Source organism: Felis catus, chromosome D3 (genome assembly GCF_018350175.1).
Source record: "Felis catus isolate Fca126 chromosome D3, F.catus_Fca126_mat1.0, whole genome shotgun sequence".
Taxonomy (NCBI): domain Eukaryota; kingdom Metazoa; phylum Chordata; class Mammalia; order Carnivora; family Felidae; genus Felis; species Felis catus.
The window spans coordinates 94061714-94075789 of NC_058379.1; the positions used below are offsets into that span (position 1 = coordinate 94061714).

At 61.7% G+C, this 14076-nt stretch overlaps 2 protein-coding genes across 6 annotated transcripts in view; one reads left to right on the forward strand and one right to left on the reverse strand.

Moving 5' to 3' along the window:
• KCNG2 (potassium voltage-gated channel modifier subfamily G member 2) overlaps positions 1-2973 on the forward strand; it is a 69887-nt gene extending 66914 nt beyond the window's left edge. The window contains exon 4 of the mRNA XM_023242134.2: positions 2132-2973. Within this exon, the coding sequence (XP_023097902.1) occupies positions 2132-2941 (810 nt within the window). The 3' untranslated portion in view covers positions 2942-2973. The remainder of the gene's footprint in view (positions 1-2131) is intronic.
• A 4491-nt stretch (positions 2974-7464) lies between these two features.
• The window catches only part of SLC66A2 (solute carrier family 66 member 2), a 48659-nt gene continuing 42047 nt past the window's right edge, over positions 7465-14076 (reverse strand). For 3 of the 5 annotated variants that reach the window (XM_023242135.2, XM_023242136.2, XM_019815472.3), the window contains one exon: positions 7465-9132. In XM_023242135.2, coding sequence (XP_023097903.1) covers positions 8925-9132 — 208 coding nt within the window. In that variant the 3' untranslated portion in view covers positions 7465-8924. The remainder of the gene's footprint in view (positions 9133-14076) is intronic. The other 2 variants (XM_045041308.1, XM_045041309.1) reach the window with 2 other exon arrangements.

The following is a 14076-nucleotide window of genomic DNA, read 5'->3' on the forward strand; positions in this document are numbered from 1 at the left end:
ACCCTCGTGACCTCATTGAACTTGAATCACCTCCTTAATCAAGACTCTATGTCCAGGGGCACCTGGGGGGGCTCAGTCGGTTAAGCGTCCGACTTTGGCTCAGGTCATGGTCTCGTGAGTTCGAGCCCCGTCTGGGTCTCACTGCTATCAGTGCAAATCCTGTTTCCGATCCTCTGTCGCCCTCTCTGCCCCTCCCCCACTCATGCATGCTTTCTCTCTCTCTCTCTCTCTTTCTCAAAAATAGGTAAAACATTAAAAAAAAAATATCCTGTGTCCAAATACAGTCCCCTTTCTAGGTGCTCTGGGTCAGGGCTTGAACATAAGATTTTGAAGAGAAACAATTCAGGCCGTACAGTGTCCTTTGAAGCCAGAAGTCTTAAATCTTGACTAAATGTATCTATTTTGTCTTGCTTGCTCATGTGTTTGGCGTCATCTCTAAGAACGTTTTGCCCAATCCAAGGTCATGAAGATGCTGGGATCTTCAGCCTAAATTTTTGCAGGGCAGCTGCGCTAGAAGCAGATTCTTTCAGTTTTTGCTTCTCTGGGAAAGTCTGTATTTCACCCTCACCCTCGAACGACGGCTTTGCTTGGGTACGGGATTCTCAATGGCCACCTCTCCCGAGCCCTTTGAACACGTTTCCCCACGGCACTCTGGCCTGCGCTGCTTCTGCTGAGACGTTAGCCTGATCCGAGTCACTTTGCGAGGACACGCTGCTTCTGCCTGCCCGGGGTTGGGGTAGGGGGTGGGGCGGCCCTGCGGTTGGCCTGCTTGCGATCCGTGGAGCTCCGGGATGTGCAGGTCTCTGTGTTTCCATAGATTTGGTGACTTTTCAGCCTTTATTTATTTCTAAAAGCGTGTGTCTCCGCCTCCCTCTCCCCGCTCCTTCCGGCACTGGCGTTTTACAAACTCGCCCCACACTTTTCACACTCTCCTCGGTCCCCCTTCTCTCTTCTCGGCATAATCTAGTTCACCAGTTCATTCTTCTGACGGTTCACATCTTACTGTGGAGCTCCTCCCGTGATATCTACTTGTACTTTGGAACTCCAAAATCTCCATGTGGTTGTTTTAAAAAGTTTCTCCTTGTTGATATTCTCCATTCGATGCAATGGATTTGTCATCGCACCTTTCACCTCTTCCCTCTGCCTCTGGTTCCGTGAGCGCATCGGTGACGCTCCTTTGAAAAATCCGACACCGGGGCCTCTCAAACGCAGTTTCTGTTGCCTGATTTTTTTCTGCTGTGTGGATCATACTTTACTGTGTTTTTGCCTGACATGATTTTTTTCATTGGAAACTGGGCATTTCACATAGTACACTGTAGCAGCCCTGGGTAATACCCCCCCCGCCGCTTTTTTTCAGGGCTACTGTTATTTGCCCATTTGTTTAGTGATTGGCCGGATTGTTTTGGTGGAGTATATCCTTGCCCTCCCCACACACCCAGACACACACAGAGCTGAGCCCCTGACGCTGCCCCTCCGGAGGCACAGTTTGGGGACGCCCACGGTCTGAATGCCCTCCCATTTTCCTTCACTACCACCCGCACGGTTCCGGAGAACCCCTCGAAAGTGGAACTTCTCCCTACCGTGTTACAAATGAAGCCTGTGCAAGAGATGAGCTGCTTTGGGAGCCCGCTTCTGCCCCCAGGCAAAACCTCCGCGCAGGGGCTGGGGAGTTGGGAATGGGGGCTTTGGTGACTCCCGTTCTCTGAGCTGAGGGCGGGGCGCGGAGCGACCCCACAAGCCCAGGGACAGGGCGCCCCTCTCCTCAAGCGCACTCCCCCAGGGGGAGCCCCGTGGCGCTGGGCACTGGGGTGTCCTCTCTGAGCCCGGGGTGGGGGTGGGATGGGGCTCCTCCTCTCGCCTTTTTAAGCGAAACTTCTTCCATTTTCTTGAAGAGATGTTCCATTTGCAGTTTGCCCCGGGGCCCCGTTTGCAGAGGCTTCAGTGACGTTTCCCCGGCGGCGCTGGGGGCCGTGGGCAGAGCTCCTCGCCCCGCCCCCGATCTGGAAGCCAGCCGCCTCCGGCGGGATCGGGACCTTCCGGCACAGGAACCCCCCCCCCCGCCCCCGCCGAGGGTCGGGGTCCCGCCGGGAAGGGCGGCCCGGGCGTGACCCCCGCCCCCTCTCCTCCGCAGGGCGAGTGCTCCCCCAAGTGCCGCAGCCTGTTCGTGCTGGAGACGGTGTGCGTGGCCTGGTTCTCCTTCGAGTTCCTGCTGCGCTCGCTGCGCGCCGAGAGCAAGTGCGCCTTCCTGCGGACGCCGCTCAACATCATCGACATCCTGGCCATCCTGCCCTTCTACGTGTCGCTGCTCGCGGGGCTGGCGGCGGGCGGCGCGGGCGCGGGCGCGGGCGGCGCGGCGCTGCTGGAGCGCGCGGGGCTGGCGCTGCGCCTGCTGCGGGCGCTGCGCGTGCTCTACGTCATGCGTCTGGCGCGCCACTCGCTCGGGCTGCGCTCGCTCGGCCTCACGGTGCGCCGCTGCGCGCGCGAGTTCGGGCTGCTGCTGCTGTTCCTGTGCGTGGCCCTGGCCCTGTTCGCGCCGCTCGTGCACCTGGCCGAGCGCGAGCTGGGCGCGCGCCGCGACTTCTCCAGCGTGCCGGCCAGCTACTGGTGGGCCGTCATCTCCATGACCACCGTGGGCTACGGCGACATGGTGCCCCGCAGCCTGCCCGGCCAGGTGGTGGCGCTCAGCAGCATCCTCAGCGGCATCCTGCTCATGGCCTTCCCGGCCACGTCCATCTTCCACACCTTCTCGCGCTCCTACTCGGAGCTCAAGGAGCAGCAGCGGCGCGCCGTCGGCCCCGAGCGGGCCCCGCGCGACGACAGCACGCGCTCGGACAGCACGCGCTCGGCCCCCGCCACCGAGGACGGCGCGCAGGGGCCCGGGGGCGGCCACGGCTGCCGCCCGGGCCCGGGGCCCGCTCCCGAAGAGCCTCGGCAGAAGTAGAGCCTTCGCCTCTCCTCCCGCCCGCCGCGCGACCCGGCGGGGGGGGGGGGGGGGGGCGGGGAGGAGACAGGGGAGGGGAGGGCCCACCCCGTACGGCCGCCCCGCGCCTTCCCCCCCGCCGCGGGCCGTCCACTGCATGTCGCTCGAGCCAGCGAGGTGCGGGAGAACAGCGCTTCCAGCCCGGTCGTTCCCTCATCCGCTTTCCGCCTTCCCTTTGGAGCTCGGCCTCTGGCCCAGAAACTCCGAGCTTGCAGCAAATACCAGAAGGCTCTGCGGCCGGCCCGGGGCGGGCGGGGTGGAGGTGGGGGGGGGCGGGTAGGGGAGTTCCCTGAGGAGCAGCCGGCCGCAGGGGGTCTAGGGGCCGTGCCCCACCGCGAGGGAGCCCCTGCCTGCACATGGCGCGCTGCTGAAGCCCACACCCCCGACAGGGACAGGGGCAGAGGTGTCACATCCACAGGGCCACCCACGCCCAGACCTCTGACCTCCCTCCTGCAGGCCAGCTCCGTGGGGGCTTCCTGGACCCCCCCCTTCCCCCCACAGGCTCTCCCTGAAAAACACTCTGCAAAGCTCAAGGCCTGCATGCTTCCCGGCCCTTGTGCTGGCCTTGGACATGCTTACCCTCCGGGGTGCCTCAGGAACACTCCCTGGTTCTCCAAGGGCCGTGGGGGAGGGGCTGGGTGTGCAGCCGCTGGAACCCCGTCCTCACCAAAGCATGAGCCTGTTTCTGCTGCGGGCATGAAAGAATGGAACTTTCCGAATCATGTTACTTTGTACTTTTTCATGTTAATGAGTCGGGCCATGACATGGGAGACATTGCTGCCACAGGCCCCTGGGAGGATCACCCGCAGCATCCCCCCCCCCCCCCCACCGCTGCCCCGGGACCTGCTGACACCCGCACCCACCCTGCCACCATCACAGCTTTGGCAGGGGCCCTGGTGCGAGGCCAGAGCCAGGACAGGCTGGGTGGGGCTGGGGTGGGACCCTTGCTCTGGGGACATTTCCTAAGATGCTACCGCAACCAATAAAAAGTGCCACCTCTCCTGCACATACTTCTGCTGAGTTCCTGTGGGCAGCACCGGCATCTGCCCCAGGCACAGGGGCTCCCAGGCCAGGAAGGGGTTTCCTGCCATCCAGGGAAGTCCATGTGTGCAGATGGCGGGGCACCTCTGCCTGGACAAAGCCCTCGCATGCAAAGCCGGGTTGTACCCCTCCGAGTCCTACCGCAAAGAGCCCTGTACCTAAATCTGCAACCACACTGTGACACCCACCCCCCCGGGGGGCTGGTCGTTCTCTGGGAACCAGGCTGGAATAGAACCCGGGGCTGGAACTGCAGGGTTTACACAACAAGCCCCAGCTCTGGGGCGGGGTGGACTGCCTCTCAGCAGACAAGTTTCCCCTGTATCTGCTTCCTCCTCACTCCCAGCCTCACTTCCACACACTCACAAACACACAAGTACCTGGGCTCCACCGCTGGAGTCTATAGGTCAGTGTCAAGTGGGCAAGGGCAGTGAGGAGTAGGGAGGCTGAAATAACGGTCTTACCAGCAGCCAAGAAACGTTCTGGGATCAGAATGAGCTGAGGGTCCCCAAACCACATGCAGGTGAAGGCTGTCTCCCACCGTCTGCTCTCGCATGGATGCTCACATCAGCTCCGAGACAGAAAGGGTCCCCTTGTATCAGATGGGGACACGCTCTGTCCACAGTAGACCAGGCCATTCGCACCCGGCCTGACACCCGCCCCCCCAGCCCAAGCTTCTCCCTGGGGCAGGCTCCTGGCAGGTGGGAGGCTGGGCTCCTGCCCTGGAACCCGCACTCCCTGGGGCAAGCTCCCCTGCTCCTTCCTTCCTGGGTCCACGTACTCAAGCAGAGGCCAGCAGGGCTCTGCCAGGAGAGAGGGCAGGGAACTGGGGGCCAGGGGAGCCCCCCTGAGTGCAGGCTCTCGGCAGACTGAACCCGGAAGCCTAGCCCTGCCTCTTCCTGATGTGCCAGGTTAGCTGAACCCCCAGAGGATGGGGCTCGGGAACCCACAAACACTTGACCAAGGGTGGCCGCGCTCTTGCAGTGACAGCATTGGGTCTTGCTCAACCCGGGTGCCGTAGCTGGTGCCCGTGGGGTTCCCACGCGTGGAGGCCACACTCAGGGTGCCCACCCCTCTGCTCCTCGTTTGGCGCGGCCGGTGAGCCCCCGGGGCAAACTGCTTTTTCCTGTGCCGTGGGGCTCACTCAGCTTCACCACGAAGACCTCCAGAAATTACCCGAGTTGTCTCTCCAGGACCAGGTCAGAGGTGGTGGATGGCCTGAGGGACCTGTCCCCTGTCCTCCTCGCCCGGGGCCTCAGTGGTTCTGTGGGTGTCCCGGAGTCCCCCCCCCCCAAGACTAGGAGAGCCAGTGGAACACCACAGGTCCCAGGAAGGAGGGGCACCTGTCAGCCGTTCTGCGTGGGGTGCACTTTTCCCAGCGAGCCCCAGGTTTGCTTTCCCCTCCCCCACGGTACCAGCCACCCCACCTCCCCACCCCCCAGCCCCATCGCCGTCCCTTCCACACAGTCCGAGCTCCTGCCGCTGGGCGCCGGGCAGGCCTCTGCCGCCTGTGGCCTCACTTTCCCCCTCTGGGTCAGGGACCGGGAACTCGCCAGGTCCCCACCAACTGCCCCCTCACACACTCTGACAAAATCTGTACTGAAACATCTGCTGTGGGATAGAATTGTGCGAGCCCTACACGTGACGCTGACCTTGCCAATCTGTTCGAAATGCGCAAAGGCAACGAAGGGGGGCAGTTTGGAAATGTGGCCGTTATCACCTCCAGAATTATGCGGAGAGCTCTGTCCAGCTCCCGGAGTATCACTGACTCGGGAGGCAGGCTCTGACCCCAGGTTATGATCACTGGTCAGTGACTTGTCCCAAACCAGCAGGCCAGCCAGAGGCCTCTGGCTCACCAGAAACCGTCCTGAGTGTGTAAGGGGTGTGATTTGGGGCCGTGACGTTCCAGAAACCACCCCCCTTGCCCTCGGGGCCGCTTTGTGTATATACAGTGCTTTCCCTCTTGTACCTGAGCCCTGCCTCGTCCCCCCACCTACACCCATCACACCCACCCGCTCCCCCCACACCCACCCTGGCTGAACTGTGTGCTTCTGGACAACCTGGAGAACCGTGCGGGCCGAGCACGGCAGCCCCAGGACGGAACCAGCTCCAGCATCAGTGCTGGGGAGTCTGAAACCCTCCCCCATACTTGCTGCCCAGAAAATCCCTACACACTTTGCTTTAGGGAAAAACGCACCCCCCCCCCCCTCTCTCTCTCTCTCTCCAGTCCTTGGCCATCTGGAGACCAGGACAGCATCAGTGGCCCCAGAGCCGTGGGCAGGGCCACGGCACATTCACAAGCCTCCATGTGTGTCATGTGTGTAAGTTCTCCGAGGCCCAGCAGGATGAGATAGACCGTGGCGCTCACCCCGGAAGCTGTGACAGCGTCCCCGCACTGCTCCCACCTCCCAAATGCGGTCCTGTCAGAGGAAGGGCCGTGAAAACAAACAGGAGGCCTAAGGCTGCGGAGGGTGGCCTTCACCTGTTTTTAATTGGGGCCGTTCAAACCTGTGCCCTCCCCCCGACAGACAGCTGTGTCCAGGGCTCAGGGCACGTGCTGTCCCGGCCAGGGCGACAATGGCCCCGTGGCTCTCCGCTCCGAGAGGCTCTCTGCTCGGAGACTCCTCAGAGGGACACGGCACTCTCTCCGTGCCACTGCCCTGCTCGTCAGTGGAGCCGCAGGAAGAGGCCGCAGCTGAGTTTTCAGGAACACAGATGGGTTCACAAAAAGACACCTTTGTATATTTTGCCGCCTTTCATCTTACTGTGGAAGTTTTCACTGCATGCATTAACTTAATTAAGTTGATTTTAGGTAACACATGATCAGAAAGCAAATAAAAAGCCACCGCCTGGCAGGACTGTTGTCCTGCGGCAGTAAGCGGCCCGCAGGGCCCACGCCAGGGATGTCTGCTGCCAGAACGAGGGCCACACCTGTGTCACCACCTTGGATCGGCCCAGACCAGACTCACTCTCAGACTAGAATCCAGGGCTGGGGGGTGACGCATCCCAAAACTTAAACTATCACTTCCACGTACCTTCACTTTGTGTATGGTTTTGACATTTTTTGTATCTTGCCCCCCAGTGTAAATTGTCTCCAAGAAAAAATAGAAAATTGCTCAGTGCAAACAGCTTCGTCTGTACTTGCCATACAGAACTGTGGATTATTCTTGAGACACAGCCCTTGGCCTAAACCAAGGCACTTCCCGCCCTTCCAGAGCATTCCACGGTCGGGGCCCTGCCGGCACAGGGCCGTCACCGGTCCGGGGCTGGCCTGCCTGGGGAGGGAGCACCTGAGCGAGCAGCCCGGGTCGGGTCTCACAAGGACATCCGCACCCCAAGGAAGGGGCGTCCACCCTTCCCTGGAGACCCTGAGGTGAAGTAAGGGCGGGGACCGGTTCCTCCCTCTGTCCTGGGCCCTCGCTCCCGAGTCCATTCACGAGGCCACACAGGATCCGCGAGCGGTTTATTGATTCACAGTCACCACGCTGACAGAACGGAGCGCCCCCCACCCCCCACCTGGGCGCGGCCGGTCACCACTGCAATCGGTGACGTTTTAATTCGGAGGCAATTACTGCTGCAGACATGTCCCTTCATTTTTACAAACTAAGCATTTCCAGGTCATCTCACAGGCCATTAACTCGGCAGGATCCTCGCTCAAACACACAGGAGTTTTTGAGGAAAACTCTGGAGGAGGGAACGGCTGTGCACAGCAGACACCACTAGGGCTGTGGCACCCCGGTCAACCCCCCCCCAGAGCTGCCCCTCTGCCCAGCAGAAGGGAAGCCACGTGGAAGCATCCAGAACACAGGCTCTGGGGGCCTGGGAGCTTGCCCAGGGCTGCTGGGCACGGCTGAGATGCTCGTGTGACAGTGACGGGGGGAAATACGGGGCGACCAGAGTCACCCAGCAGCCCCCACCGCAGCCAGATGCAGGGGATGTGGAGGACCAGGGGTTCGGCGGGCAGAGATGCTGGGGCCCGGCCCCCTACCCTGGAAGGTCACCCAGGCCTGAGGGCCCAGAGTGTGGGGTGTGGGACTGGCTCGGCAGCAGGGACACGGGCCACACGTGTCCCCACTCCTGGCCCACAGACCGGCCTCCTGTCCTGAAGATAGAAGGCTGTGTGCTGCAGACACGTGCATTCCCCAGGATACAGGGAAAACGCCCCGTGAGGCAGCCCTCCTTGGGGGACCCGGTCGCGGGCCCCTGGCTTTCCTGGGAGCACACGCGGGCCACCGGCACCCCACCACACCCCCGAGCCCCAGGAGGGTCCACACCGGTGCCTGCCAGGAAGAAGCCAGCGTAGCAGTGAGGCCCAGGGGGCCCACAGGACAGCCCTGGGCCCCACTGCCGAGCTGACGGCCGAGTCCTGAGTCCCATGAGGCAGCTGCACTGCAGGTGGCCCCGAAAGGGCCAACTCTGGCCGGATAATCAAGAATGCTCGTGACACGCGTCCTCACGGCCTCCTTTCCACATGTATCAGGCGGGCTCTGCGCCCGGGCCCTTCTGAGACCGGGCTCTGCACTCCGGAGGGGCTTCATGGTGTCCTCTGTCCTGTCGCAGCCCCAGGTCAGCCTTTCCTGGGTTTGTGAGCACGTTCCAGGCTGCAGACAGGCGTCTTGTGAGAGGAAGGAAGAGAACACTCGCTTTTCCATCGCCCGAAAGCAGCTGCAGCCCGGCCCTCGCTGTGAACCCCACTGGCGCCCGTCCTCGGGGCAGGCGGGCACCAAGGCTGGCACCCAGGCCCCCCCACCGGCCCACCCCAGACCCACAGAGGCTGACAGAGATCCCGACGGCTGAGACCCCTCTGGGGCCACGGTGCCTGCCCGCCCCGACGGGGAGGCCGGGCGGCCGGGCGGCGCCTGCGGCTGGAGACCGCCACGCGTCCTTGTCCTCCTCCCCGGCTGCCTCAGAGGGCCTTGGCACTGGCAGGGTGCGCCGCGTGGGGGGCGGGCTTCGGGGGGTGGCGGGCGAACGCGTAGGCCTGTCCCAGGATGGCCAGATCCACCAGCACCTGCAACAGGCCACACACGGAGAACTGCAGGGGCGCGCCGTTCAGCAGGAAGTAGGCGGTCTTGAAGGCGTCCCCGCTGGTCCACATGAACACCATCTTGATGCTGCAGAGACACCAGCCAGGGGTCAGGAAACAAAACGGGGCTGGGGGCTCAGCAGACGGGGCGGTCGGGGGACACCCGGCCCCAACCCGTCCCTCCCATCCCTCCCATCCTCGCCATGAGGGCCCTGCATGCCCCGCCACGGGGACAGGGAGGCCCTCCGGCCGGAGGGGCCTCGGCTGTGCGGGGCGGGAAAAGGCCAACACAGCGGTGGGGCCCCCACGGCCTCACAGGTGCTCTGCCCCTCGCGGCTGCGGGCACGTCTGTCGCGTGCCCCTCAGGAGACTCGCCGTGGCCTTAGGACGGGGGAGACCACGCCTCCCCACGCTATATCCCAGGGGGCCGACCAGGCAGGGGCAGCAGCCACAGCCACAGGACTTCAGGACGGCCGCACTCGGCCACAGGAGCCTTGCCCAGGACAGGTGGTGGCCCCCTCAGCCTCAGCTTTCTCTTCCTGGCCGCGGAGCCCCCGGTCTGCACCCAGGGGACAAAAGCAGGGGCTGCCAGGAGAAGCAAAGCAAAGCCGGCCACTCTCGGAAATCCCTGCCCGGCCAGACCGCCCCCCCCCCCCCCCCCCCCGCCATGCGAAAGCTCCCTGGAGGGTGATTCCCTTCCTGGTCACGGATGCCGACGCCCCTCAGACACCTCAGACCCGTCTGTAGGGGGACAGGGACCCTTGGTGAGTAAAGAGGGAACTGTCACTCACGTCACTGCCCACAGCCCACATGCACAACTGTCACTCACGTCACTGCCCACAGCCCACATGCACACCACCGAGCCCTGGCTCCCCGAGCGACGAGCGGAGCACCGCTGTGCCTTCCCGCGTCCGCTGTGTTTAAATCGGACCACCTCCGCCAGCAGGCCGAACCTTCTCCAACTAATGAAACCAGGCCACAGAGTTTGGGGGTGGTGCCACCAGGCAGCAGGAAGGACGGTGAAGTTCCCCAAGCAGACAGGGTGCCCGTCAGAGCCGCAAGCACCAGACCGAGGAGAACTTAGGTCGAGGGCGAGGCAGGCGCTGTGGGCTCTTGGAAGTGGGCACTCCTCCACCCCGGAGCCCTGGCGTTCGGACAGCCTCAAGCCCCAGGCTGGTTCTGACAGAACCGGGGTGAGGAGCCCCGTCTCCAGCGCACGGAGGCAGCAGGCGCTCAAACACTGCTCTTGGTCCCATCCTCCACCCGCTGAAGTGTCACACTGGCCATGCAGAACCGACGGGAAGCGGAGAAATCTCCTGACCTTTCCGCTCACGACAGCCTGAGGTTCTCCGGGACGGCCGCTGGGGAGACGGCCTAAGGCCGAGCTCCATCCAGCTTGTCTGTGGGCAGGCATCCACATCCAAACAGCCCACGGATACATCTCACTTGGCCTGTAGTGTTGGCTCACGTAGTATTTCAAAATGTTTGTTCTGAGTTAGCTGATAACTAATTCTGCATTTTGAAAATCCAGATTTATTATATATAACAGACCTTTTTCTGGCTGCTTTCCACATTTAACGTTGGTTTTTAGCAGACTGTGATGTGATACGTGTTTGGGATTTGCCAAACGTCTGAAATCTGTGTTTATCTAACATCAAATCTGGAAAATTTCAGCCATTATCTCTTTAACTATTTTTGTCTGCTCCACACTCGTCTCCTAAACTCAGACGACATCAATGTTAGATCTTTTGGTCCTGTCCCTACGTCCACTTTTACCCCCCGTTTTTCTCTGTTGTTGAGAACGGACGATTTTTATCGCTCGGTCTTCAGGTTCAGACTCTTTCTCCTGTTACCTTCATTCTGCTACTGAACTCACGAAGTACATTTTTATTTGGTTTTCTGTATTTTTTAATTTAAGATCTTCTATTTGGTTCTTTTTCAGAGCTTCCACGTCTTTGCTGAGATGTTCTGTTTCTCATTCATCTCCAGAGTGTCCGCTCTCGCTCTCTAGAGTGGTTTCCGGCGACCGCAGTGCCTCTGTCACCTGGTTCACGGTCCTTGTTGTCAGCTGGTTCCCGTGTCCTTTGACAGCTGCTGAGATCTTCCTGGTTCCTTCATATGTTGAGTAATTTTGGTTTGTATCCTGGACATTGTTAACATATAATGAGACTGTATGCCTTATTAAACCCTATGGAGAATGTCGGGTCTTGAGTTCTAACAGCAGCTGATGTGGGCTGCAGGTCAATTCAGCTCAGTTTTCAAGGCCTCGGCAGAGCCACCTGGGTCCGGACTGTGCAGGCAGCACTCAGTGGCCGGGCTGGGATGTGGGTGGTGGTCCTCCCCAACATTCAGTTTTCAACGCCTCTGGGATGTAGGCTAGGGCCAAGTCCACGCATGCGTAGCTTGGCGTGAGCCCAGGAGTCACACGCAACTTTACAGGATCCCTGTCCCAAGATGTTCCTGTCCATCTCCCTGACTCTGTGCCTCGGGGACACTCCTTTCCCAGGTCCTCTGGCTGGAAAGCCAGGGCTTTAGTGTCCAGGTCCACGTGGTGGCAGGGTGGAGGGAAAGAGCCACAGGATTCCCCTTTACTCTCAGGGGCAGGTGTCTGTCCAGCCACCGCTCACACGGCCCCAGCTCGGCAGACAGCCCTTCGGGATTGGGGCTTGCCTGGAGCCAGGACATAAGAGCAAGGCCAAAACAGCAACGACAACAACCTCGGGCGTCTCCTCACTCTCTGCCCTGGAGGGGGCCCTGCCCCCCGCTGGGACCAGTGGAGGAGGCCCCTCGTGGAGCTCCACCCTACCCAGGGCACAGTGCTGAGTTCCAGGCTGGCAGGGATGGACGGGAAAACGGAACTCAGGTCAGTCATCCACGTGTCAAGCTGCGGTCTCCTTCCCGTGACCTGCCCGCGCCGGCTGACTTCTTGGAGTCCCCACAGCTGCTCCGTGCCTTTTGTCCGGGCCTGCAGTCGTGCTCAGGGGGAGAGATGGGCTTGCCCCGTGCAGCCTCGTGGAAAAGATCTGAGATTGGAAGTTTGGGTCTGCATTCTGCCACTGGCCGCCTTCCCCGACCGGTCCCTGTGGACATCGGACCTGGTCCACCCTGGGCAGCATGGCCGAGGAGCAGGAGGGACGGTGCTGGCTGCTGTGACATTTCCCATGGGGATTTGTCACCTGCGGTAATCAAAACCCTCCACTTCCCACCCCGTGCCTCTCTCTCGGTCTGAACTGTCCTGGTCTGGAGCACCAGCTGGGGATGTCTGCCTGTGGGTGACTCGGCATCATGGCTCAGGGCCTCAGTGGGGCCGCAGGGCAGGGACTTGGGCTAATGGCACCCTTAGAACCGGGGGCACCGTGGAGGTGGGGGGCACACCACGGAGACGAGCTGAGTGAGGGAAGCGGGGTGAACGGGGGACAGAGCTGACAGCACGCGGTCCCCTCCAGGCCTGGGCTGGGCCACCAGGAGGCCGCAGGCAACCTGCCAGACTGGGGCCCGGGTGCACGGAGTGAACTGCACCGCGGAGGGCCGGCCTGTCCAAGCTGCTCACAGCCCCCACACTCACAACACCACACTTTCCGAGGAAAACCCACAGCCACAAAGCAAGCGCCTCATGGAGAAGCTCCAAAAGCAAGCGAGGTTTCTGCCATGAAGACAGGAGGGAAGCAACGGGCGCTCAGAGGAAGAGGCTCGTTCCATTCTACGGACTCAGCGCTCAAGGCACGGTCTCCCCCCGAGACACCCAAGTTTAGGAGGGGACTGACAGACCCTCCTCAAAACACAAGGAAAGCCTAACGAGCCACAGAGACAGTTCCAGCTCAGGCAGCAGGGTCGGGCAGACGGCCGGGCTGGAGCCTTCTCAAGTGGGGCTTTGGGGCTGCAGCCAGAGCCGCAGTGACACCAGCCTGGAAAAGCCCTGTGTCCCCAGCCCCTCAGGGCCAGGCCATTCCTGGGGTGAGGGTGCCGGTCCTTCGACGGCCCCCTGGCCAGAAGCCGGCCCCTCCCTCCACTGGTGGCTCGGAGAGAGACAGGACTCCACACAGCGGCACTCCCTATGGGGCGGGCAGAAGATGCAGCTGAGGTCAGTCCCGGGACCCGAGGCCACCCCTCCCCTGGCGCCCTGTCAGAGCCCCTCTGGGTCCTGAGTGCACAGGTGCACGTGCAGACGTGCGGTCACTGCTCAGACGTGAGGTCACCTGATGTAAAGAACATTTTTAGCCGCGCAGACCAGACGCCTCACCCAGCCTCGGCCCTTGAGTCAGCTATGGCTCGGGGTCAGGAATGTGACAGCCTCGCTGAGGTCCCACGACCAGCCGCCTAGGTCAAATATTAACCAAGTTGTTCCCGCCCACCCGTCTGGTGCAGGAGAAAACCAACACCCTGAGCAATCTGCTTATCAGGAAGGAACGCCCCTGTGCAGACAGCAAGGACTCTGATGTACAAGCTCACGTTGTCACCCCAAGACTGTGTGGTGCCCTGCCCCCAAGACTCCCAGGACCTTCAGTGAGCTGTGACTTCCCATCACTCGCAGCAGCTATGGGACGGAGGAGCGAGCCGCAGAGGTCGGGCTATCACTCTTCGGTATGTCTGGGGTGTCTGGAGTGCCACCCAAGGGAGACCCCGACTCCTCCTCCTACACGGAGCCCAGGGTTTCCACCACACAGGAAGCCCAGCTGGTCGCCTCCCAGGCCCCAGGCCATGTCCTTCCTGCTCAGGCTGGTAGCCTGGGAGCTGGAGTCCTGGTCAGGGCACCAGCTCCTCCCACACCTGGCCATCCCTACCCCCTCCCACTATTTTAATCCCAGCTCCCATTACCTCATTCTTGGCTCCTGCACTTTTTCCTCTCAGACCGCTCCTAAAATACCTCTCACCTCATCCTTGCCCTGCCCCACAGTCCAGAAAGCCTCCCCCACAGCACGCAGGTCAGGCAGGCTGAGCCCTGTGGCCTCCCCAGCCCTCCCCTCACGAGCCCAGGCCCAGACCTTGCCCTCCTCCCACCCATCAAACTCCACCCAAAACACATCCCAAAAGA